General features: G+C 41.3%; 1 protein-coding gene across 1 annotated transcript in view; it reads right to left on the bottom strand.

Annotated features, from left to right (window-relative positions):
• Window positions 1-8,759: 8,759 nt before the first annotated feature.
• The window catches only part of LOC139651983 (vitamin D3 receptor B), a 30,703-nt gene continuing 11,633 nt past the window's right edge, over window positions 8,760-27,829 (bottom strand). Inside the window, exons 3-10 of the mRNA XM_071528896.1 lie at window positions 24,817-24,964; window positions 23,495-23,625; window positions 21,189-21,385; window positions 20,213-20,312; window positions 19,035-19,215; window positions 16,653-16,804; window positions 15,534-15,650; window positions 8,760-14,770 (exon numbers count right to left, since the gene is read on the bottom strand). Of these exons, the coding sequence (XP_071384997.1) occupies window positions 14,517-14,770; window positions 15,534-15,650; window positions 16,653-16,804; window positions 19,035-19,215; window positions 20,213-20,312; window positions 21,189-21,385; window positions 23,495-23,625; window positions 24,817-24,962 (1,278 nt within the window). The 5' untranslated portion in view covers window positions 24,963-24,964 and the 3' untranslated portion in view covers window positions 8,760-14,516. The remainder of the gene's footprint in view (window positions 14,771-15,533; window positions 15,651-16,652; window positions 16,805-19,034; window positions 19,216-20,212; window positions 20,313-21,188; window positions 21,386-23,494; window positions 23,626-24,816; window positions 24,965-27,829) is intronic.

Raw genomic sequence — 27,829 nt, 5'->3', positions numbered from 1 at the left:
TGACAGAATTCTGACTTTATTCTCAGAATTCTGAGATTAATCTCAGAACTCAGATACATTTCCACATGGCCCTAATCCTCCTCCACTGCAGGGAGAGAAAAATAAGATGAAAACACAAAAAACGGCAAAGCTACAAACATAAGATACAGCCAGAAGAAAGATTAACCGTGCTGTCACACATGCAGATATAAACATGCACACACGCTCACACACAAAAACACAAAATCAACAGACTCATATTAGTATTTAATTCAGATTTAGAAATCATTGTAGAAGTTTTATTTCTTCTCTCTCCAGGAATTGTTGAATACTGTGCCTTTCCAAGATCAGTCTATGTTGTTTAGAGAGCTTTTGGCTCTGAGGCCCGCTTCTTGTGAAACCCCCCCCCCCCTCCTCCTCCTCGTGTCTCTGCTGAAATACCACCGTCGCCTATATGGTTGGAGATGGGACCTTATCGCCTCATCTTTAGTGTGTTTATTGGTGTGTGTGTAGGAGAAAGTTATGCAGGGGCTACATGTTGCGATGCACCTGTGCACCGACGGAAATGCAGCTCACCCTATCACCACAACATACGCACACACACACACACACACACACACATTGGCCACCTGCGACTTCTAACACTAATACTACTACAGTTCTCAGACTATTTGTTACCAGTGAGCACGTTCTCACTGTCATGGTGTTGCGTAGCTTCACTGCATGTCAGTAATATTATTTCCATGCAACAATAATTAAACCAAAAATATTAGTTTGTGAAGACAACATGCACTGAAAAAGCACACACGAGTTTGTCTTGGTGGCACTGATGCAGACACAAATCAACATCTTATATAGTAACAAAGCACATACTGAGACACATGGCACAGGACTTCACAGTACAAGGTGACAGGGCAAGACAGTGACTTCATATCAAAATCTATATAATACATTACAAAATAATTTTAAATTATGCATGGTTTGACATGAAACCATCTTGTAAAATAATTTCAAACAATTTCTACATAAAAGTTCAATGTTTAACCGTGCTGGGTTTTAAGTATAACAGCACTATCAAGGGCTCTCCCAAATGCTCGTTGACCAGACACACACGCACACACACACACGTAGACATTAACACACACACACGCACACACACACACACACGTAGACATTAACACACACACGCACACACACACCCACACATACAAACACAGACCAATCAAGTCAGTGGTTCAGGTTCACTGTAAATAAGACTCTATTTTAACATCTACAACAACCCTATCATCCCTATCATTAGAGCTCATGCACAATATTTTCTTGTTTTATATAAAAATAAGCAAATTCAGTCAAAACCATCAAACTTAAATATATCCTTCATTGTTTGTATGTATGTGTGTGTGTGAGTGTGTGTGCATGTGAAACCCTTGTTGCAGCAGCCGCACAGTGATTGAGTGTGAGCGGGATCCTAAGATTAGAAGACAGACGAGGATGCAGCTGGGAAGAGGATGAGAAAGGATGAGAGAAGGAGAGAGAGAAGCAGTTTTTGCCCAAGTCCAAGTCCAAAGTCCAAGTCTTTTTAGAGTTTTGAAATGCAATTGAAATGATTGGTAAATTAGTGATTGCTCGAAATATACAAGGATAAAGTTTGGGGATTTTCAGAATGCTGCTCGCACCTCCAATGCAGCATGTCTCTACTATTTGGAAGCATCTCCAAGACTATAAAATGAGATTTTATCCACTACGCTGACTTTATTCTACAGTGACAATCCCATTGTTTTTTGTCTCTCTTATCCTTCCAACCTTCTTTCTAGTTTATCATTCCTTCTGATCCCCTGGCATTTGCTTTTACCCTCTCATGTTCCTGTTGCCGTGGTATATTTTGTGTTTTGTTCTCCCCCTCTCTCTGCTGTATGTAGGCCAGGCTGACCACAGGGGCGAGCAAAGAGGTCTACAGGTGTCCCCCAGTCTCCAGCTGTGATCAGAAACAGCCTCGGTGGTTTTTACACAGAAAATGCCCCGCTGCACAGGCCTGAACACACAGCTTCTAGCCGCAGAGCCCCATGTGTTACGCACATACACACACACCATGACACGTGTCCACACACACACATCCGCACAATATGAAGCAATATACTGTATTTGATAATGTGTATGACATGTTTGACACATTTGCAATGCAATAATAATGCATTGTAGTGGCAGACTTGTATCAGCATACATATGCACACACATACTATACTGAAGAGACACACACACACACATACACGCAGTCTGCATTTGGTTTAGTCTCGCATGACACTCATACACAAATCCTTCTCATGAATACATGCGACCATGACAACGCATATACACACAAGGCAACATATTGCACTCTCTGTCTCTGCAACCAGGTCAAAATGACCTGGTTTGGTCGGAGCACATGAGCCGCTGTCCCACTGCAGAAAAACCCATATGTTCAGATGTTCAGACCCACACACACGCTCGACACACTCATACATGCAAACACACACACTACCATGAAAAATGAACTTGGGTTTATCCACAAACCCGGTTCACCCAACACTGTGGTACAGCTTACAGTAATGTCTTCTGTGCTGTGCGTGTGTGCGTGTGTGTTTGTGTGTGTGTGTGTGTGTGTGTGTGTGTGTGTGTGATCTCAGACTAAATGTTCAGGAAACCACAGAGGTACTCAGCCCCAGCTTCAGGCACTGACATTTAAAATATTCACTCATATTCACCGTACACTTTACACAAACACACACACACACACACACACACACACACACACACACACACACGTAATAACAAGTCATTAATTTACCTCAACACTATCCATCTAGACCAAGGTATAATTTGTTAACACTGGTCAAGTTATGCATGAAAAACCCATGGCATGCATGAGTAATACAAGTGTTGAATATGTTGAATATGACTAAAAGCACAATTCTGTCTATTATTGTTATTCTTGTGTGATCAGTTGTTTTTTGTTATTCCATGTTTAATGCTCCCTCGCATATTTATTTTATGCAAATGCCCAGTATTTGCTGTTTAATGTGACACCTTATGTAAAATACACTTAAGTAATCAAGTAAACTTGATTTCAATTGAATTGAATGACCTTTTTGCACGTTGTTTAGATTGGATTCTCCACAGACATTTTAAAGGACCCACGAACCTGAGAACGTTGGTGTTGAACATGTATTGCATCACTGGTGGAAGCCATGTTTGAAAGTTGCTGTGCAGTGGTGCAATCTCAAAAGAGTCTAATCCTCTTTGAAATAAGGAACTCGCCTCCATAATGCTGAACTGAAAACTTTCAATCTTTATCCAACAGAAGAGTTTCATCAAGTACAAGGTTATCCTGTCTTTCCATTTCCACCCTTGTTCTCATATTAAGAGAGAAAGAAAACAGCTCTACTGTATTTCTCAATTTCAGAGTGTCACTAGAAGCGAAGGAGTCTTGTTTCACTCTTCTAGGTAGAATTCCCTTTTATCCAAACCCAGAGTCATTATGATTTTGTTATAATAAGGTTACATCCTTTTTCTAACCATTATTTATCCTGGGAAGGTTTGCTGAGCATGCAGGATTTTTTATAGTAACGCCCCACTTCTACACTAAATCTCACAGATATGCACATTCACACCTGGAAGCAGCTCAGTACAAGCAGTCTTCTACTGTCTTCTACTGAGCAGCTCCACTGGAGCCGTTGGGATGTAAAGGCCTTGCTCAAGGGCACATCAGCAGCAGTTGTTGAGGGAGGAGAGAGCGTTGCTCATTCGCTTTTCCCAGCTGGCCTGGGGATTGAAATCAGTGACCTTCTATCCACACGCCAGTGTTGAACTAAGCAGTTGTGGGACTCCAACTGCCGAGACAAACACAATTATTTGATTTTGAAGGCCAACCAACAAATTAGCATGGGATCAGCTCACCAGACCCAAATCCTCATTACTAGACCTCTGCCTTTCATTTGGCTGCATTGCTTCCTCGGCTCCTGGAAGACTATCAATGGCCCAAAATGAATAATCAATCATTACTTATAGCTAAATCAAATCAAATTGAGTCAATCTAACTTCTTTACACAGACATTGAGAACAATGTAGAAGGCAAGCAACGTTAAAGGTTAGAGGTTAAAATAATAGCAATCTTAAAACAATAATGCTTTTTTTTTAGAAACACCTTAGCCTTGCCCTAAATCAGCACTTTTTCCAACTTTCCACCTACAATCCATGTATAATGAAATTAGGGCAATTTTAAAAAGCACATGACTGAAGTGGCAAGAAGGGAACTAACACAGCCGGACTGAGAGTATTACTATCGGGCACGGGAAAACATGGAGGAAATGTTTGGATGTTTAGCTGTTAATGTGATTTCGCAGCCATTATTTTCCAAAGGAGAACATTTCCTTACACACACATACAGGCATGCACAGGCACACACGCACGCATGGATGCACACGCACACACGCACACACACACACACACACACACACACACACACACACACACAAACACTCTCTTCTTCGTCCAGCTCTGCCCTCTTCCTCTTGCCTGGAAATTACGGAGGGCACAAGAACAACAGAAAAAAAAACCAAGATGTTTTTCTTTCCTCTCTTTGGAACAATGTCCAGCTCAGGGAGAGAGGGATTAAAAAAGCAAAGTGTGGAGAAAAAGAGATTCTTCATTCCAAAGTTTTTGTGAGTATAATTTTAAATTTTTTTTCTTAATTTCAATCTGTGTGTAGCCATTCCAAAATCTCTCATAAAACAGTTTATTGATGTATGTATTTTGCCTCTGTCTCCACCTTCAGCTCTGTGCGGGAAGAGAGTGTTATTTTGCCCCATGGAGGGCCTGAGAGTAGAGAAACATCCATGGGCAATGCGTGCGTTCCTCACATTCTGAAGCAAAACCACATGGTGGGTTTAGCCCTAATGATATTTGGATGACTCGCATAAAGGCATCCAACATCCAGTCTAGATAAGTGGGCATAGAATCAATAGAAAGAAGGATAAGGAGGAAAAAAGGATCCTCTCTCTTTCGCCCCATAGGCTCACACACACACACACACACACACACACACACACACACACACAGGCAATGCATAGCATGAGCTCCACATTAGTGACCCAACTGCATCATTTTTTGCTTTGTCGTCTTACTGTGAGCGCATGATGTCTAGAGTTTGCTGTTTGGTTTGAAAGAAAAGTCTCTCTCTCTCTCTCTCTCTCTCTCTCTCTCACACACACACACACCTATATACATATGCAAAACAATACACCCTTGTTATTACTGGAAAGTCACAACCGTCATCCCCCTGCAGGCAGCTCTGTGCCAAGCAAACAGTCATACCCCAAGCTGGGGTGCAAAAATATACAGTTCTTCTTACGCCAGGGCCATTCTTGGTAAAACATACAGTTACGTTTCACACAGAGAGGCCCCAGTGTATCAGTCTATCAGTTTGCCCATAAGCTGCTTGGGGCAGCAGTATCAGCCTGTCAGTCTGATAGTAAGAGGGCACCACCCGTCAGCAGTAGCGGCTGCAGATAATTGTGGCTGGGGGAGCTTAATTATTAACAGCAGGTGCTAACTTTTTTCTAAATAATATTATTATTAATAATAATAATAATAATAATAATAATAATAACAACAATACAATAGGCTAGGGTGTGAATTAGTCTATACTGCTACACAAGGAGGGTCCACTGTTTTTCCACTGGGAGCCAAATCCCCAACCCAACATTATATGCATGCGCGTGCGTCAATGAGCTGAAGACTGACTGTGTATTTAGACCTATGCCTATTAGACTGTATATGATATAACACAGAGTCCAGTTAGACACAAGGCTATGCAGCTATGCACACAATATTAGACGGCAAATCAAGTGTATAGTCAGACGTTACACAAAAGATTTTAAAATGTGCTATATCAGACAAATGAATCACTGTATTTAGTCATGTAGACAAACAATGCCACATAAATAGGCACACCCATTCATCGTATGTGCTATAGTAAAAAGCAATTGAACCATTCATATAGACAGCACTACATAAGTTTTGCTAAACAACAACCAGCCTATACTATGGAAGCCCGTTTCTGCCATCTGTTAAAAAAAATCTGGCGCATTTTCTTTTTCATCATCAAGTGACATTTTTTTCTCAATAGTATGACATTGTATCTCATAATGATGAGATGCTAAGTCATACTTATGAGATACTATCTCAAAATTATGAGATACTAAGTCATTATTATGAGATACTATCTCAAATTATGAGATACTTAGTATCTCATATTTATCTCATAATTGATCTTAGCATCTAATTATGAGATACAAAGTCATACTATTGAGAAAAAAATGTCACTTGATGATGAAAAAGAAAATGCGGCAGATTTTTTTTAACAGATGGCAGAAACGGGCTTCCATAAAATCGAGCTCTGACTCAACTCATTGCTACGGAGCCCCTCTGGGGTCACATGGTAGAAAAAAAAACTTGATGTGTAAATCTGTGCGAACGGATTTGTAAACTGTGCATACGGATTTCCAAAACCGTGCCCTCGGATTCACAATACAAATTTGTTCGCACAGTTTACAAATCTCATTCCAGGGGTAGCTCAAGCGCCCCTTAGCGCCCCCTTGCTGCTGTGCCTGCCCGTCAGTATTAATAGCCTCTAGACAGAAATAAATGCCTTTGGGGACCACCCTTTTGTGCTCGCACACTCGGGCCATTCTGCAGCATATCTGCTCCCCTTCTTTATCTAGTACCTATTCCCAGCCCCTGCCTCGCCCAAAAACCTAACGAAGACACGTGGCACCGTTCCAAGAGGCTGTCCTGGTGTGACCCTGGCCACTGAGCCACAGCACGGGACACCGAGAGCGAGCAGGGCCAGAGGGACAGGACACAGGCAGCAGGCTGCATGCATACCTTGTCAATTTGAGGCTGTATTTGGCTATTATTGTTTACCACACATTTTGAACTTGTGCATAATATAGTATTTGAGAAAAAGAACACAAATAAATACTGTAATAATCAAGACATTCTTTTCAAGGTTAAGAGCCTGGTATCAGTGTATTCTCATGCTGAGAAAGAGTTTAGAGGGTGCTTACATTTGAAAAGTTGACAGAAGAGAACCATTTATTTAACAATAATTTAGAAAATCTTGAGCCTGGTAATTTGCCATAAAAATGAATTAAAAGCACACTTTTTCATAGCAGTGATACATCTTCCAAATTAATAGATGTTAGTGGACAGAAAAGTGTTTAACCTGACAAGAAGTACAGAACAGCCCTAGAACAATCGTCGTGTAAGTCTTATCACCTTCTGATCGGTGGCAGGTAGACTGATTGATGGAAACAGGTCATACAATACAAGCGCAAGTGCAATATGGCTGAGAAATTAGAATAACATGAATGTGTGTTGGCCTACATCCTGGAAGAACCATTTTACCGTTGGATATCCTAAAATGTTAGTGTGCCACTGGGTCACCTATGCACACCTGAACACTGCATCTGAGACTGATGCTGGTGAACAATGCTCGCCCGTCCATTGTGAAAAAGCACAGTGTGTACAGTATCCCGCTGCTCTGCTGTAAGATAACGCAGCTAAAACCCCTCACCTAGGAGATGCGGCTCTCTTTTCCCCTCATCTAACCCCGTGGAGAGAGGTAACGGCTCACCACACCGCACGGGCACGGCCTTATCAGCAGGGGAAAGAAGTTGCCCGTGCTCCGTACCAGGCCTGGCGATTAACTGTCACGCCATGGCTGGATTTCTCTGATAACATTTTATTGTTCCTCCTGCACATCACTTCTCATACAATCTCTCTTTCTCCACTCGTACGAGCGCTTGTGTGCGCGTGCGGCAGACGGTGACCTCAAATCTCTTCTAATGTACTGCACATATCTGGAAGATGCTTAAATTATAACTGCGCTGTCTGTGTTAGGTTGCTGGGTAACTGACAAGCCACAAGCAGCGCAGTGGAGACCAGAAGGGAGCTAGTGACTATTAGTTTGCCTACACAGGCCTGTTTAGTGAGGCTGGACAGTGCAACTTAAATGATTGCAAGTATTCACGACTGGCCTCAGTATTGAAGGAGAGGGGTCATTAGGTCAATTAGCGTCTACAACTTCATGTAATAAGAGACAGCACCCTCTGGTGGCTAACTGGTAGAATGCAACTCCTCCTTATGATTTGATCAAAAACAAGTTGGACAAGCAGAAAGGATAAGAGAGCAGTGCACTTGAGTAATGAAGACAGGGAGAAAAAGAGAGAGAGAGAGAAAGAAAGGGAGAGAAAGCAAGAGAGAGAAAGAAAGACAGTGAATGAAAGAATTAAATGGATATTAAAAATAATGGGAGTATATGGGTGTACTACAAGCTCTGTAATTCAGCAGTTACATGTCCAATTACAGTATAATTTCATATTTTGGAAAAACATCCAGCTAAAAAAAAGTATTGAGTATTGGAGAGAAAAGTCACAGCACACATGTCCCGAAGAACATGCACACTTAAAATTGGGATTATAATTCTCAGTTTATAGTGTGAAGCAGTTGGGGTGGCTATAAGTAGCAGAGATATGAGGATGAACTGGAGTGCAATGCTTTGCAAACACACTGATGAGTACCCACACACATCTGAAAACCCTTAACCCTGGCAGTATTATTACCAAGCTCTACCCATTCAGCTACACAGGACCTGGAAATAGAAACTGCATGCTGCAGTGTACAGTACTTTTCTTCAGCTGAATCCCTTATAACCATGTGCATGTTGCAGAGTTCTTGTGGAAACTGTGCTCATTCACCTATTATAGCAATATACCATTGCTGCCTAATCGTCACTGAAAGACAAGCAGACCAAGGTTTGATATGAAGCAGCATTTTATCAGCAATAACCATAAAATCAAAATGCAACCTTAATGATAAGCAATAATTCTGACAGTAAGGCAATATAGCTAAAAGAAAAAAAAAAAAAACAATCACACACAAGCCCAATACTATGTACAGTTGTTTATTTTTGATTTGCAAAACATCTGACAAAAATAACATTACATAAACACCAATTTATAATAGAAAAAAAAAGAATAAGATCTTTGAAAAAAATAAAGAGACAAAACATAAATTGCAATAACATTAGAAATTAGATGAATTAACTGTTTGATAATCGGAGCCATATCATGCTGACCTACACAGGCAGTTTATGGCTAGTAGATTCATCTAAAAAGTATGCATGTGTTACAAACGATACATTAAGTGCTTTTGTTGTTTTGGGCTTTTAATTGAATGTGACGTGATTTGGGTTCTCTATGCAGGGTTAAAAATCAACGCCAAATTCAAATTTATTCTCGATGAAAGATCAATATGCAGGGCCGACAGAGTGCTAATATTTAAGTAGTAAGCCAATCTTGAAATCTTTCACAATCAGCAAAAGTTTTCCATTTAAATTGTTTCAACTCAAAGATTAGCTGGTAAACATTTGAAGCCAGCTTCATAAAACCCTCCCCTGCTGTAAAAGGGTCGTATGGCACACAGCTCAGGGAGTATGTGACCATGGCCACATTGTTCCTTAGTATTCACTGATCAATAAAAACCTTTAATTTCATTCAGTGTTTAACTGAAGCAGTTTGACATGAACAATAATAATAATAAAAAAAACAAACTTCAAAGTTTAAATTCACCAAAGTGAGTAGTTGCTCCATTAATATGGTACTATGATCTGATTGGATGTATTTCCAATAAGCACCACTAAGTTTCCTATGTTTCAAAAGACACAATCTTTCAATGTGGCCGGTCGTGCCATTGAGGCCGACACTTGGGACTTTACCCACTTTATGTAGTGTCAATAACACGTGACTTGGTGATGCTCAAGATAAAAGCAGCATTGCATGGATACCGAGCTTCGACCTCTCCTAATTCCCCTCTTCTGAAAATCAAAAGATCGACAGGGAATGATGAAGGTGTGGGAGCCAACTTTAGGACAGGAGGAGAGGGGAAGACAAGGAGAGGGTATGGAAGAAATGATGGGGCAAGTAAAAGGGACAAGGTAAGGATGGTGTACTAAAGAGCAAAGACCATGCCAACTATACCAAGAGGAGCGCACACACATCTCTCATTTCTCCAACTGCCACAAAGTCTTTCAGGTCATTCGTCATATAGAGCTGCATTCACTCCGGAAAGTTCTCCTTTTCCATTTGCCCTTTAGAACTATAAAGACAGGGTAGATATCAGCAGCATGGCAAAGAAATAACTGCAACTACTGCTGAGAACTACCCCGATGTCCCATGGACTGGGCAAAGGTAATGACGCAGAGAAGGATGCAACTTTTGGAATAAATGCAGCCTCATCCTAGCCAGTCTGAGCCCCATTGGTCAGAGTGCAGGCACTATATAAAAACAAGTCCTGGTGTTTTGTGCGTTAAAAAAAACCAAAGGCAATGCTTAGTCGGAGAAAAAAAAAACTGTACAAAAAACAAACTATGAATGACTTCATTAGCTAGACTCTCCCAATCTGCGAGATATCTCTGAGGTAATCATTGAAGTATGATTCATTAGACAGCAATAAATACCAACATGAATACAAATATTACAAAAGTAAAAACAGAGGCAACTGCTTAATGCTAAAGCAAAATCTGTAGCTAAAAGAGGTAGGTTTTTTTTTTTAAGGTAGATTATGGTGTACATCCATTGTGGACACTCCTTTTTTAAGAACTACATTGAGTTGATTCCATTACAATCCCTGTCCTATTCGGATAAAATGACTGGAAAGCCATCACATGGAAGATGGCCGACTGTTCTCTGTGAGCGATATAATAATAATAACACGTTTTACAGACAGGATTTGTAATGGCAGTAAGTTTTGTACAACCATTATACAAGAAAACTTCAATAATGTTTACGAAAATGATAAACTATAAAGCTTGCTGGTGATAGTGTACCATGAGTTGTAGATTGCAGGCATTGTTACTGTGTGTAATGTTTCCAATCTAGAAGGTAAAGGAGATTTTACCAAAGACAAACCCATCTAATTTGTAATAGATTTCCATTGCCTTATGGTTTTCAGGTTCCAGTATTATAACAAACACAATGCAGAGTTAAAATTTACTGACTCTGAGCAGCTAACTGTAGTGAAAACCAAAGAAGAAAATTTGGAGATGCACCATATTAACATTTAACTTTATCTACTCGTTATGCATGTAGGGTGGGGACTGAAACAGGCAATCAGGCCTAACAGGAAAAAAACACAAGTGTTCATTGTAACAGGGGAAACCCTTGTACCGAGCCAGAATTTCCCTGTGCTGTGTGGTATTCACCATAATGTACTTGTTCAATTAAAGGCCATATGATGCATCCCCAGGGCTTTTCCTGTTTGATTTTCAAATCCTCAAGAGCAACTCCTCTTTTACCCTGTTCTTGTGTAGAGGGAACTCTCCCTGTGGCACTTACATGATAACCAAACCTCCCACTGTATTGTACATACACAAATCAACACTGTATCTCTATCTCAACAAAAATAAAACAAAATCAAACCCCTATCTACATACAGAGGTATGTATTCAGAAAATCAACATGGAGACTTTCCAAACTTCAAAAGTCATATTCAATAACCAAGCACATCATACCCCTCATCAAACTGACATACTGTACATATGAGTGGTACTGTCTAACGACACTGTAGTCTCAACTCCTCTCCTCTCAATCACACCAGGGACATTTATGGGACATAAGGAATTATATATAGTATATAATCGCCATGATTTTCAGGATGAAAACCAAACTAATCACAATTATTAGGTGCCTATGGAACCATCCTAAAACTAGTTACTGTCTGTGCTTTGCAGAGCAATATCAGCTGATCATTCAACCATCTAACTGTCCGTTTGCAGACTATCCAAGTTTTCACGGAGGCTAATAGCACAAGTTGGAATAAAGCCATAGTGACTGAGAGGGACTTAAAATCCTATGATAGGTTAAAGAGACCTTGTGGGCTGAACAAATTCAACCAACAAGTGTTATAACACTCCTCAAGGATGAGTGACACAAAGCAGTTGTGAGCAACATGTTCAGCTCAACAACATAATATGCTTTCTCTCCCCATCCTCCACTAATAGCCCTGGTTTGCTAACTGAGATGATGTCACAGGAAGCTCTCTGGGCCAATCACAGGGATTGTTTCGACAAATGTCTTCTGCGAGTCAGAAAGTATAGACTTCATGTCATCTTGGCAAACAATTTCCCTCTTCAGGGGATTATATTTCTTGGATTCAGGCCACAGCGAGGGTTCTTCTAGTGAAATATCTCTGGCATGGCTGTTCCTGGGGGGCCTTCCAGCTAACGTTTGTTTGGGGCATTGTCTCTGAAGACAAGGAGACAAATATGTAATTTATATAGTCTTGCCATAAATCTCAAATGCAGCAAACCATACATTACTGGCCTCAAAAATGCTCTGGGAAATTCAGCTTATAAGCCATTAGATGATGCCTGATGAAGCACAAGCCAAAGATGACTCAAGGTAGAGAGAAGGCATACGAGTTCCTATTGTATACAAGCTTAACAGAATCATCCAAAGCTATAGATATACAGCATGTGAGTATACTAGATTATATTAACAGCATATCCAAGGCTCTGGAATCATCATTTTTAATCTATTGTAATGAATCAGGTTTATAACTATCTTGGTGATCTATATGGCTTATATTAGAGAGCAGCACTGTATGTTCAGCTTGTACAACATCCTCTTTCGCAATAATTAACCTTGGAAATTAGCCAAATAAATCAACCCACCACTAAACAAACAATAAGCATTTGACTGTGTCAAACACACAACCAATCCCCGTTTAAGCCACTCCTCACTCATTCTTAGCAAAAACATGTACATAGTCAAAAGAGCATAGTGTCTCAAAACAGAGTGATAATGAATCATAAAACAAAAAGGGTCAATATTGTATTTGCATATATATTTTTGAAAATTGAGTCTCGAGTAATATCTATGTAGCCCTATGTACAGCTGCGGACATATAATATATACCTGGTATTTACATGATGCAGCCACTAGAGGGCTGCGCAGCATACATCATCGAACGGGAGGACCTGGGTGTCAGCGGCGCACGCCACTACAACAACCAGGCCCTCAGACATTCTAGAAAATCCACTTCCCAGTCAGAAACGAAAGGGGTGATATCTGTGGAGGTCTGAAGCAGCTTTTTGAGCTCTCCGCCCACCTAGCTCACTGTTTACTGAGGAGGAACAATTCATGGAATTGTTTTAAAGGTGAAGTTATGTTAAGAATAAAAAGCATCCATTGCCGTTACATCCTTATCTATGCCAGTTCCCAGTACGGTATGTGGCTATATAATACAAGACAGGCCCATTGCTAGCTTGCTTTGGCCTCGTTTGACTATTCCAGTTAGATTTGGCATTGTAGCCCTTTAAAATCTGTGATATTACATATATGAATACATAGGCTTGAGTAAAAGGTTGTATAACAGTGCTTAGGATACATGTGTAGCAATTAACTATTTACAGCAAATCAATTTAAAAAAAAAGAAGAGAAGAATAACCAGCCATAATGCAGGCTTGGTTTGATTGACAGTTAGCAGTGTAAAAATAGCTAACACATTTAGTGGCTAATTCTCACCTCAAAAGCACCCACCCCAAAACCCAATCAAACGATCCCTAAATTACAGACTAGATTCTGTACTCTGCAGTATAAACCCAGGTACAGATATTTCCTTCATAAGTTCTTTGAGGCTAGTCAGACAACTTGCAAGCATGTAGAGTGACTGCATCTGTGAAAAGGCCATGGTGCAAGGTTATTTTTAGATATTGGAAGCTTTTGAGAAAATACTGTAGTTGACCATACCTTTGGTGAAAGGTGAGAGGCATGTGTTTGAAGTGTATACACAGGCATATACACACACACGGCCTTGGAAAGAAGCTGATGAGGACAAAGAGTGGATTTCAAAACGTCAAAAAGTCAAAGCAATGTGCAGGCACTGTGTTTGCACTGAAATGTCACTCTTACTGTATCTATATTGTTCTGTGGAAAAAAACTGTTTCACATAGGAGATGTAAATACAAAACAACCCATGTAAAACCAAGAGGTAGCTCAAACTGAATGGCTAAATGAACAAGTGAGTATGTTTGTTGTATTGTTGGTGTGTACACTGCATGTGTACATAAACTGTGCAGGCGTATTAAGCAGCAATTTGTTTTAAATATAGACAAAAACATTATGTCAAATATATAGGCCTGAAGTTCTGTGTATGTATTTAATTTGTATATATGAAGTTCCCTTGTATACTGTGTCTCTCTCAATATCTGCCTACTCCCCACAAAACTTCTGACCTAGGTCTTTATGCCAAGATAAACTCCTTGAAAACACAAAACATACACGCAGCCACACACGCAACACACGCACTCTGTCTCTCTCCCAATCCCTCCACACCTCCATCCACAGTCCATCCAGCACATGCTCAGCTCCCTCCCTCCTCTTTGACCCCTGGGGGTCTTCTCTCCATCTTCTGCTCCTTTGAGGTTCAGAGGTGGCCCTCTAGGAGACTTCGCTGCCGAACACCTCCAGCACCAGAGGGGTGAGCTGCATGCTGTGCTCCGGCTGGAAGGAGAGCGAGCGGTACTGCTTGGAGTGCTCCTCGTTAAGGCTGCGCAGGTCGGCCAGCTTCTGGATCATCTTGGCATAAAGCAGCCGTCCGCCTGGGTGGTGAAGCCGGATGTAGGCCTGCAGGGTCTCTGACAGTCGGTCCTGGAGGGCTTCGATGCGTGCGTGGTCCTGCACCCCTGGGCGGTCTGCAGGAGAGGAGAGCAGGGCGGGGGTCAGAGCGTTAACATGTCTCTAATCCTTAGACAAGCTTAAAAGCAACAGAGCCTGACAGGTAAAATGGCAGTATTGTTGGAAAGTCGAGCATTAGAATGGCCTTTTCCTTTTATGCTGGAAAATACTTTTAATATCCAATAGATAAATTATATAAAATTGTGCTCTGTTCATTGTAGTATTACTTCTACCACTGTGATCAAGTGGTTGGCTAAATTTAGACCAGGGAGAGGATATATATGCATTGTTAATGACGTGCCTCATATACACAAAGGCATGCAAACATCCGCTTATGTACACGTGCTCACTGGCATGACTACACATGTATAATGTATGCATCCTATATTATGTAAATGCATACCATACACATGAATGCGTGCTCACATGAAGGCAACTGCTCACAACACAGAGACATGAAACCACTCAAGTAGCTCCAAGTGGGAGAACTGCACTTTTTTTTTTTTTTTTTTTTAAATTGACTGGCAGTCGGCACCAACACATCAAATGTTCCACATTCAAAATGTTTTCGTTGATCTTTCACCAGAAACAAAAAATACTTCACAATGAATATATTCTCCTTTGGGAAAAAAGGAGACCAATGAGCAGAAATATAAACAATTTATGAGGACAAAAATAACCATCACGCTTTATGTAGGCATAAAGCCCCCACACACACACACACACACACCACACCACCCACCAGAAATCATACTCCGACCTCCACACACACAGACCTACCTGGGGAAAGCAGGCAGATGGCCATCAGCAGCACGTGTTCCTCCTCATGGAGGTTGAGCTTCTTCAGGCCGACCTGGAACTTCACCAGGGGCTCCAGCAGCTCCAGAGTATGGCCCGCTATAGGAGACACAACCCATTGTTAGTTCCTGTGTAGAACATACATGGGAAGTCTACCAGCTCCATAGTGTGTCCCAGGAGAATCCTTCGTCAGAGAATGTTACCATCCTTCTTAGTAATTAATGGTTCATATTTAATATTTAATTTTGCCTGTTGGACTCAACTCTGTTGGGACTTTTTTCCTGATATGTCCTGCTTTGGTTATAACACTGGGAAGTACTTTTGATCAGCATTATGTAATCATAACGGGGATTGTTGAAGGTTTTTTAGGGCTGTTTGTTTTTATACGGATGCTTAGATGAGTCATACAAATACTGATGAAATCTATCTCCATTTAATCATACTGTAACCGCTTGTAACAAAACAAAGTGTTAAACTACTATCAGATAAACTGCCAAGGTGAATGTTTTGGGAATAGAATTAATTTGAAATGTAGAATAAAGTGAGTTAAACTCAAACAGACTAGACTAATTTACTTCTAATAAAAAAGCACAACAAGAAAACGAATCTACCCTTTAGTCAAACTCAGACTAACTATCCACACTTATTTAGAGGAGGAGCACAACAGAGCAGCTTCTCCTGAGCTAGACAGTGGCTGTCTTGTGTGGTGAGCAGGTCAGGAGTGACATTCTTTGGCTGATCTCAGAAAGAGGGGTCTTGTTTGAAAGGCAAAAGTAAGCCATGCCCAGAGGGCCTACTGTGGATGTGTCAGACTGGTTCCGCAGCAATAAGTGCATTAGCATCCTTGCACATGGGTGTGTACACGTGCCGCAGCGAGTAACCTTACCTATACTCCCACACTTATGAGGTCCATTCCTCTCCTTAACACAAGGCCACTCCCTTCAGGTTCGATGAGAGGTGTGTATGTGTAACACGCGCATGCCTGTTCTTCCCCAGCTACCAACTAAGCAACATGAGCTGGCAAGCATGCATGTGTGTTGTCCTAATCATTGGCTTGTCTCCAATGCAGTCAGCAATATATGTAGCGGTGCACAGACTGACCTTTGGTGACATCGCTGATCTGGTATTTGAAGTCGGGTGCACCACAGCTCCAGGACATGTCCTCCAGATTGAAGCTCTGATTTGAGCGCAGCATGATCACCTCAATGGCGCTGGACTTGAGCAAAGCAATCTGGTCCTCCGCAGTCAGCTCCCTGCAGGGACCACAAACACCCAGGATGTTATACAGTGTACGACAAATAATATCCTAAGTTACTTTTACCATTGAAACCATTATCTGTTGATTATATCAAATGGTAAAGGAAATTGATACAGCTACTGATCTACTGAACACAGGAAATATTCCAACCAAGTAACTGCCCAGACAGTTTACAAGAGTACACTGTGTGTGTGTCTGGAATTTATCAGTTTCCCTGAAAACACAGTCATATATTTTATTTAAGGATTCTGTTTATCAGCGGTTAATTGACGCTGGGTCCAAGGTCAGGCACAGATTTCAGAGTTTATCAGGAGCTGCTTGATTTATGGTGTGCAGGAAGAAAAAACATCAAAAACATTGCCTGTTTGCTTCTTCCCGTTCTGTTGGAAACTGTTGTTGGTTACTGTGCATGGACAAATCATTTGAAAAACCTTACTGAAACTTGTCAATTACTTTTTAGCCATTACATTAAAGGAATCAGAAATACTAAGCTCTTAAGAACTTTTGATGTACCATCATTGCCACAGCTAAAATCATGGACCAATCTCCTAACAAAATGTGTTAAAATGTTTACTTCATCAAATCATAGAAAGCAATATGTACCAAAGCGTTGATTCATAATATAAAATAAAACTATTGCATCAGAGTTACAAATGTGTGGCTTCCCTCTTCTTCTACTAAATCAAACTACTGAGCTAGCAAGAGACAGGAGCTGAAACATGCAGATCTTAAGGGGAGGTCTGGGGAGCTTTTCAGGGGCTTAGGGAGCAGATCATAAGTGGACAAACATTCCAAACTTAATCCAACAACTTCCATCACTCTCTGCCAGCGGGAATGACAACTTTCAGGAAAGACAGGCCTTGGCTCGTTTTAGCCTTGACTTTGGTGTGACCCCTGAGACACTGAGCGATTGTCCCTGTCGGCACACTCTAGGAGACACACACACTGGAAGGCAACAGTGGCCATGTTTAGGAGAGGGAGAAGCAACGAAAAGGCCTTGGGTGTCTATAGAAACTTTGCCACAACAGTCACAAATAATGTGTTGACTCCCTTCCACAGAAATATATTGATTGGATCTTCAAGCAACACAGGGGCGTTCATTCCATTTTCAAGGTTAAGACTTTACCTGGACCTCTATTTCTCTCAATAAATGCTCTTGTGCCATTTAAAAGAAGATATTCTTTCCTGTGTTAAGACCATCGTCTATGCACTGTGATGCTCTCAAAAACTTTGTTTATTTTCAGCTCTTTAGAAAGACAACATGAGGGTATGAGTACAAGTGAGCCTCAGATGGTTACCACGACAACTGAAGAAAGGGCATGTGATTGCCTAGCCCTAGAGGCATTGAGGACCCAACTTCAGACCAACAACATGGCATGGCCAATGTATTACCCTGTTCTGTGAAGAATACAACTCTTGAAAACCATCCAGATGTGTCAGCTAATCTGTGGCCTTTAGACCATAGCTATAACCGTGGCACAATATCGACTAATCGGGCAGAAAAACAAGGAAGTGTACAAAGTCTTCAACACACTAACATTTAGGTAAAGAGTCACTCGGAGATATGCAAATAATAAAAAAAAACAAGTATGTAAAGAAAAGTTCAGTGTGTGGACAAAATACCCGGTAGATTTTCAATTCGTCAAACAATTCCTGCCATGTTATTCACCTATTACCAATATCTGGACGCATATATTTGACTATAGGCTTATGGAGCAGAATGGTTTTGTTGTATTGACAACATATGGTAAAAAAATAGGACAATCCTAAAGTTGAAACAAAAATGCAACGGATCAAACAAAATAAATGGAAAGACAAAGAGTCCTCTGCAGTCCCACTCCCCATTATAAAGTGCCAAGTCAGTTAAGAGTTACAGTCGATTTTATTAAGTGTGAAAAGTAACAGTCAACTCAAAATGCAAACCACCCAAAACTAAAGTAAACTGACACTGTTTAAACAGAAAACAGAACTGGCTACATACAAGCACTGTAATTATTTGTGCTCACCTACTGTTTTTTTTTCTTGTTATGTCGACCATTGTCCAATGACAAATTTGCAAGGCCCTCTTTTTTGCCAGCCAATAAGCCCGGGAGTCTTTAAATTTCCAGACTAAAGTGTTTTTTTCTGGTTTTCTGGCTAAACGTAAGCTAATAACAGCTAAATGCAGAGTGACACGTCAAAACTCCTCTGTATACACACACACATAAACACACAAACACACACACCTGAACCCGGGGATCATCTTGGCAAAGCCAATGACCTTCTGAATGCTGTAGGAGACCAGGTCAGCCAGGTGGGGCAGCATGGAGAGACGGGAGCCATCCTCCTCACTGGAGTCTGGGCTGCTACCCTGCTCCTGGTACATCATCAGCAGGTTATTGAAGTTCATTTTGGTGTCTATTGACTCTGGAGGGAGCAAGACGAAGAGAGCAGAGCAGAGGAGAGGAGAGGAGGCAAAGAGAGAGGGAAGAGTTCACACACATGACATGAAAACATCACACCACTCCCTTGTGAACACACTAGCCTCAGTGTGCTGAGAGATGGGGGAGAAATTATGGAGATAGAGGGGGGCTTGTTGAGGGAGATGGTCGTCAGAAAATACATAAGCGTGAGGTCAGGAGAAGTGAGATGAGAGCTCAGATGACAGCCCTGACAACCTGTGAATCATGCAGAGCTAGCTGGGTTGTTAGGAGTGATCTGTCGAGTGCTCGCTGAAGGCCATGTGACCATGTCCCTCGCTGTGTTCTGCCCGTTAGTGACGGATGCATTAAAGAACCATGTTTACTACTAGGAGTCAGGTGTCAGCGGGGGAGAAGGGGATTCACAGGACTTCCTCTGGATTCTCAGTAAAGCAACGTCATGGATTTACATGAGCAAACATGTACACAGTGTACTGCAAAAATATCCATCTTAACAAGTCATTGTTAAGATAACAAGACATTGTTAAGTGAACAAGTACTGAGTCTTCAAATATTATTTTACTTCAAACAAGTGAAAAAAATCTGGCGATCTGCCAATGAGGTGAGGTAATTTCACTTGTTTCTAATGCAAATGAAGATGTTTCAAGAATTTTCTTGATACTAGTAATTTTCTTGAATTGTTCTGCCTTGTTTCAGCATAAGGATACAGTATGTTTCTAGACAATTCCTGTAACAAGGCAAACTGCATTGGAAACAGTTTAATTATATCATCATCAGCAAATCTTTTCACTTGTTTCAAGAAAGACTGATGATTAAAGACTGAATAAAAGACTAAATGACTTAAATAGTGTCATTTTTGAGGTGCGGACACACTCGTGGACTCACATTCAAAGTGACACATCCACAATAGCCACAATGAGATAAACTAATATCAACTCCAGTAGGTCTTCATTTCAGCACCCTTCATAGTGTGTGTCTCTTACCCGGAGAGTGACTGAAGGAGTCGGATGAGGCGTCAGACAGAGAATGGAGAGAGGCAGCTCTGCTGGCGCTACGCGTCACTGGGCCCTCGCGCACCGGGGGCTAGACAGAAAAAAAGAGCACATGCGTAAAAAAAACAACAAATTCTTTAATATGGCCCATCACTATAGACACAAAATGCTTGCACTAAACACGGTAAGCAATTTGACGGAAATTACTAATGCGTCTGGCAATCTTGCAATATTTCACATTTATGCATAAAAAAACGCTTTGTCCAAGACAAACTTAATTTATGTCAACACGCAAAAGCCCATGATCAATTGGTTTTCATTATTCAGATTCTGAATCAAAACAGTGTCCAGTATAGTGGTGTGGAATGACCCCTGAGGAAAATAGGGTCAAAGTAATGGACCTAAGTGTGGCCGTGGGGGGCGGGGCAAAGATGGAATTCTGTTACAAAGTGGACAGTGCCGCTGTAGGTCAGATGTCCGAAAGGACAGAGGTGTTTGAGAGTAAACAGCACTGAATGGCTTGAGGCGAGGGACTGGGTGTGAGGTTAGTGTATTTCAACCAGTCGAAATACAACTGCTTGGCTGACAGCCTCTGGACTGAAGCTGAAGCAGCAGTGAGTTCTGAGGTGAGGAATCACAACAATGAAACGCTGTGTACGCTGGTTGATGGTGTCATTACAGAGTAACGTTACCCTTTAGAGAGGTGAAATGTTAAGTGGGAATTGGTGTCACAGTGTTGACAAGGATCCCAGGCCTAAGTAATCATTTGAGAGTAATGTCATTATTATTTCATGGTACTATGGAACTGACAAACTGAAAAGCCTTTTTGTTAATACTGGTCTAAAAGAGACACTGTTGCATCAATTTCAAACAACCACTCTCTATTCCGTTTTAATGTCTGTGTAATGTGTGCTGAGAGGAAATTAAGTTGATTTGATAATGAGCGTTATCGCATTGAGAGACGGACCCTGAAGCGGGAGAAGTCAGAGTAGGAGTCGTCGTAGGTTTTGTGGTGGGCCTCCACCAGCGTGGCGATGACCTGGCTCTGCTCATCAGTAAGACGGGGCCGCCGCGCCTCCCTCTGGGCTTCGCGCTGCGCCTCCTCATCCTTCCGCCGCTGAATCAGGTCCTTCTTCCTCTGCACTTCCTCATCTGTCAGGATGACTGGGGGACAAGGATAGAGAGACCTTTTAGCAAGAGAAATGCATGACAAAGGGTGTTGTGAAACAAGGCACAAAGAGAGTATGGTAAAAGTTGGGCAACAAGTCATTGTAAATCTTACAACTCAGTTGTTTAAACCTAGGAAAGCCAGAATAACAGAATAGAGGTTAACATTGTTTGATGGTACACCTGAGTTTGCAAGCTTTTCACAGAGTATGTGTGCATGTGTTTTACATTGTGATAAAGGCTATGTCCATGCGGGGTGGAGGGGGGCTTGTTATTCTCGGGAGGAAGAGAATGGGAGGGGACGAGTCCATATGGAGACCCCTGCTGGCACTGAACAACAGAACGCATTGTCTCTGTTCTGTTCCCTCCTTGTTGTTCTAGCCACTGAATTAGCTCATACACACACACACACACACAGAGAGAGAGAGAAAGAGACATAGAGAGAGAGAGAAAGAGACATAGAGAGAGAGAGAGAGAGAAAGAGAGAGAGCGAGAGCGAGAGCGAGAGCGAGAGCGAGAGAGAGAGAGAGAGAGAGAGAGCTTTGTCCCAACAACATGCTGCTGTTTTTCCAACAGCAGCGGCAACATAAGTGCATTCCACTGGCTCCTGTTCACGTACAGTGTATCCGAGTGTCAGTGCCGTCACTCTCCTGGTATTCACAGAAAAACTCTGGGAAAAATATTGAGGGGTAACAAGAGGCCTTTGCTTAAAAGAGGCCCCTGTGGACAATATCCGGATATCAGGAGAAAACAAGAAAGCTTTACCTGCTATTTACAGACCGTGAAAACAAACAAGACTCTGTGGAAAGCAAAGGCCTGGCCGGATTGTACATAACAGCAGGTGTTTAAACTTCAGATGGAGTATACTTACTGTACACACGGTGGGGAGGCTCCACTAGCTCAAATAGACCATGTAAACATTCTAATGGGGGCAAAGACCGAGAGATACTTGACCTCAGTCCAGATATTACATAATATTTACAAGAGGGACAGTGGGCCTCCAAAAATGCGAGCAGCAGTTGTGTACAACTTATTATCCATCAAGAAACAGAACCAAGGATTACAACCACAAGACATTGCCATTACTGCTACGTTAAATGTGAGAAAATAAATGGCTAGCCCAATTCCCCACTCCTGGCTAAGAATAAATAAATAAATAAATAATTACACACAGATACTGTATATATGCAGAGTTCCCACACCTATTTTACAATTAAATTCCAAAACTTTTCCATAACTTTATTTTAGAGACTGTACTACTGTAGTGTAATGTATAAAGCAACCTTTACAAATACTATGACAGTAAATTTTTTTTTTTACTGTGGACTAGAGCTTGAAGAATGACATCTTCCTTTAAATGCAACCCGTAAATGTACTTAATACTTTTAAAGTATTAAATACTTTTAAAGTTTTAAATGTATCAATACATTTAAGAACTGCAAGAACTAAAAAATAAAAATAAAATGTGAACAAAAGTGCCTTGTGTAGTTTTTTCCCTACCATGCCAAACACTGATCACGTTTTGCTTTACAGGTCAAGGTTTTGAATTACATGAAAACATTTTGCATAGGGTAACATTGTCTGCTTACTTCTAACATTAGTAATTTGTCTTGGTCACTTAATCTTGAACCCACTTGCTGGTTAGCTAGCAACAAGATGTTGACGTAGCCTTTGTGTGGCGAGGAAAGCGAGAGGTTGGGTGACAAAGTCTCAGAGCAGCCATGCCACAGTCTGACCAGTTGCACTTTAGCCTATTCTCTTTTACTGTATTTTTCCAAATTACTTCTGTAATCTTTATTTTCATGTATACAAAAATGATGAACTTACTATCATTATTTAAAATTTCATGACTTTTCCAAATGTTAATGATATTTTACAACTTTCTAAAATATTTCCATGACAGGAAAACAAATTTTCAAATTCCATAACTTTTCCTAGCCAAACAGTTTTACAGTTTTATTGTTATATCCTGCACTAGGCGCACAAGGGACAAAACTGGGACAGACCTGCAAGATTACCTACAACAGCCACTGTTTGAATGTATAATTGACAGTGTGTAGGTACTGCTGGGGACAGGAGGGCATACAGGTTATCTGCCACACTTACACTCTTTCATCATGCCGATGTCCACGCAGCGTTTGAGCCGGCATGCCTGGCAGTGGCGCCTGTTGTCCTTGGTGATGGTGCAACTGCCGTTGAAGGGGCAGGTGAAGCTGGCCTTGCGCTTCATACTGCGCCTGCAGGGGTAACAAAACCCCCCCCCCAAAAAACTGTATTCATTTTATCTTGATATATTTAATTTTATAAGCACATAAGTAGAACCTAACAGTGTGTTTAACAAGAAATGTTGATGGATGCAAGGAAAAGATGAGCTGGCCTTAGGTTCCATGCTGCACCTGCACCTGCAGAAAGGACGGGACAGGGGGAAAATAAGGGGGAAGTGTGTAAGTGTGTGTGTGTGTGTGGGAGGAGGGTGTTTGGGGAAGGAGAGAGTTATTAAGGCTCTAGGCGTGACTGAACACAGACATGAATAAGTTGGCAACAGAGCGTTGACAATAGAGCACTTCGGTCTGTGCGTAGCATCTTGAGTTTAACAGGTGTAAGAATGTGGCACCATTGACGCTGTAGTGCACAAATATGTAATCACGGTGGAACTAGATAAACATTTCTGCCCTTCAACTCTGGAGCTTAGTCAAAAAGCACAAACATGGACGAGTGCCAAGGAGTTCAGGGTAAAAGATGAGTTCTGCCAAAAGGCGATGCAAAGCATAATAATTTACTCAGAGATGCACACATACATACGTACATCTATACACAGGCAACATGCACACACACACACACACACACACACACACGGTTGAGTGAGAGCAAAGTTCAAGCCAAGGCCAGCTGAGAGATGAGGAAGGAGATTATTAAACATCCGTCTTTTTCATCCTCTCCCTTTAAACATCAACGCTGCCAAGAGGAACAGATGCAAGCAGATGGACACACACACACACACACACAATCACTGCGTTACTCTAGTTATGTCTTTAGCTGAAATGGCTAACGCTTTAACTATTTCTATAGGCTCAAGATCATTTGTATTCTCTATGTGTTGCTGTACATTATGCCTGAATGTGAACATGAATGTTGCCAGTGGCTTTGTATGTGCTCTTATATAACTGTGGGCGGCAATTACATTTGGTGTGTGTGAGTGAGTGGGTGGGCGGTCATTATGTATGCCAGTTCAGGCCCATGTGTGTGTGCTAATGTACATGTGTTTGAGTATCTCAGTCGATGTTTATATTTTCAGCTTTTTGCGAGGGTGATGCGTGCTATTGTGTTGACTACACAGGGACAGTGTACAAGTGTGTGCATTTAGATGTGCCAACTCATGTCTGTATTACAGTATATTTGTGAGCTTGCACATCCATGCGTTTGTGTACCTGAAAAATCCCTTGCAGCCCTCGCAGGTCATGGCATTGAAGTGGAAGCCAGTGGCTTTGTCACCACACACGCCACAGATCCGCGGTGCGTTCCTGTCAAACTCATCAGGGGCCAGAGTGGAGGTACTCACAGCCGTGGACTCCATCACTAGACAGAGATAGAAGGGGGGAAAAACAGGAGCAAGAAAGAGAAAAAAGACACGGATGAAACTGAGTCCTGGTTATACAAACTGTTCATTTAGTCTAGAACTTTGCTGCCAATCAGTACAAAAAAACATAAGCATTAGGTTGCCAACTCAGAACATGTGAAGTCTATTTCAGAAAGGAATATTATAACCTTTTGAATTTTGATCTGCTTTACTCTTGCACTTCATTAGACACTTGTCACATCAGAAAAAATCATCGATAACAGTAAATTTAAAATTTCAAAGTATCCTTTTAAGAACATGAACAGATGGTCTTTATTTCAACTTTGTTTTTATCTTACACAGGTTCCTCTGAAACCCCAATACAAAGTGAGATGTGGCAAATTTTGCATCATATTGTCCACTCCTCCAGCATGGATTCAAGTCCCCAATCTACCCTCTAGAGGTGAACTCAGTTCCAGTGTTTTTTGTCCTGAGGCTAGGAACTGGAGCCATATGAATCAAGTGGAAAAACCCTTGTTCCACGCCAAAATGGTGGATCTGGGTTACATTTGATTACATAGTGCACTGAGTATCTATTTCACTTAACAGCCTCGTGAGGGGGAGAAAAAAGGCATGTCACCGCAAGGCTAGCATCCTCATAAACAAACAATCACTGTCCTTCTTTTCACAAAGCTCCTTTCTCATTCTTTTCTTTGCTTCCACTGCAGAGTGAAAGGGAAGCAAATGATGGGAGGAGATGGAGGGCAGAGAGAGGAGGGTGAGTAAACCGATAATAATCTCAACAAACTCACAAATCAACAGCCAGTGAGGTAAGGGCCCAGCTGAATAATTTAAAATGTTTTGACAGACCACTTCATCATTCACTTCTAATGAAAGACTGCCAGTCTTGCCAGAAGTCTGATATTTCTGTATGTGTTATTACTATTGTCTTGCTAGTTAGTACTATTGTCTGACACCGTCTACATATTTTATGAATATGCCCTTTATGCCTTTAAACTGAATTTTGTTCTTGGTGATGTCTGTAAACAGGACATGTATTCGCTGTTAAAATAAAAGGTCAAATGAAGAAATGAAACAGTGGACCGAGTCATTGCCTTACTGCTGCAGGCATCCTGGCCAGCATTAGCCCAAGTGTCAACGTCAACATCTAAGTGTATCGGTGCACAACATGCTTCTACAAGGAACATCTGATACAACTACTACTTTGTTTTGCACAGAGAAACGTTTCGTCTACCACATAACTGGAATCAGAGCAGCAAATATTTGTGGGGGGAATGCAGCAGATGGTTTGAGCAGAAGTTTGATAAACAGACCAGAGAAACTAAAATGTTGATGGGAAAACACTTCAGATTGTTTGGCCACATCAATGAGCTCCTGAAGCAATCTGCTCTGGCCAATTGATTTAGAGTCACCTCAAGGCAGTGCTGTAACTTTGCACTTTATACAGAAGGAAAGAATGACTGCCACAACAAAGATGTGGTGGTTTGAATCAACACAGTAGCATGAACCTCACAAATCCAACATTTTAATTGCACTCATTATGACATTAACTATGGCTGGCGCTCTGCACTGAGAGGCCTGTAAGTTTGTGTAATCCACCAGCTATGTTTTGTCATGGTGACCAACTTGTGACAGAATAGGCAAGGGTGTGTCCTGAGGTCTCGTCTTCCCAGATTGTCTGAGTGCACATACTGTATCTTGTGACTTTCAACCTCTGTTCATGCAAACCAAAGCTCACCTTTCTTTTTCTCACCAACCCCTTCACACATCCCTCTCCTTTCTGTGAGTGCAGAGGTAAAGTACACAGACAGAGTCAAAGGTCTATAGAGACACAACACACTAAATGGGACGATGGTGACCAGTTTAGGGCAGACCACTACTGAACAACCTTGAGTAACTATGGAATAAAAGCCCATAAATCAGTCATCAATGAGTTAAATTCTGAGAAAACACATCAACACATTAACTAAGCCCCATGGCTGTATGACAACATTAAGATAGGGTTTATCTATGGCCACATTAAGATAAGGCCAGCAGGCTATTGACTATGTAATTTGAATGGACACAGGTTTAATATTTCAAGCAATCCATGTAACCTCCTACTAAAGAAAATTGTGTAAATTAGCCTGCCGGATTGTGAGGCTATTTGGAGATTGTATGAAAGCACCAATATAAAGCTGGACAGACTCCAAAACAGGACATTCCCGATGCAAACAGGATGACTGAATGGAAATACAGTTTTGTTCAGTCGGGGTTTACCAAGTTTCCTGTCTCCACCCCCAGGTTGCAGCTTCTTAGGGTCATGGTTCTTTAATAAAACAGATTTCATGGGAAAGCAGCTTCTGCTTAAGACAACAAACATCGGTTTCCAGTCAATCTCATGTACAGTGTTGAAAGGAGGCCTTCCGGACTCCTGCTGAGGTTTTGAGAGATGATGCATTTTCAACGTACAGAGAACCACCATTATCCAACAGTGAACTAGCAGTCTACAACTGGGTCAAAAATATGAAACATTTCAGGTAGGTGTAACATACTAGCTAGGCTACATAATGCTAAATGCAATCAATGTAATGTTATGCAATATTGACCAACAACATAACTGGAGTAGCCGGACATACAGCATAAAATATCTGTCTTTCTGCATCTAGACTAACAAGTCCCAGTAGGCATTCACTCCCTTCACTGACTGTGAACAAATGGGGAAAATACCGTTTGCATTATTATGTCATCAACTGATCAGGAAAAGCCAATCCTCTGTGATTCCATTCAGCCCTGACAGGCCATTACACTAAATGCATAACAGTATAGAGAGGGCTCTAAATAATGCATCAGGTTATTAGACCAGATCTGTACTCATTCCAGTC

This window comes from Centroberyx affinis, unplaced genomic scaffold (assembly GCF_046629955.1).
Source record: "Centroberyx affinis isolate AG114_WGS23_722 - 3 ecotype Tasmania unplaced genomic scaffold, CSIRO-AGI_Caff_v1 ptg001738l_1, whole genome shotgun sequence".
Taxonomy (NCBI): domain Eukaryota; kingdom Metazoa; phylum Chordata; class Actinopteri; order Beryciformes; family Berycidae; genus Centroberyx; species Centroberyx affinis.
The sequence above is the reverse complement of the archived record's forward strand: the minus strand, read 5'-3'. Positions and strand labels throughout refer to the sequence as shown.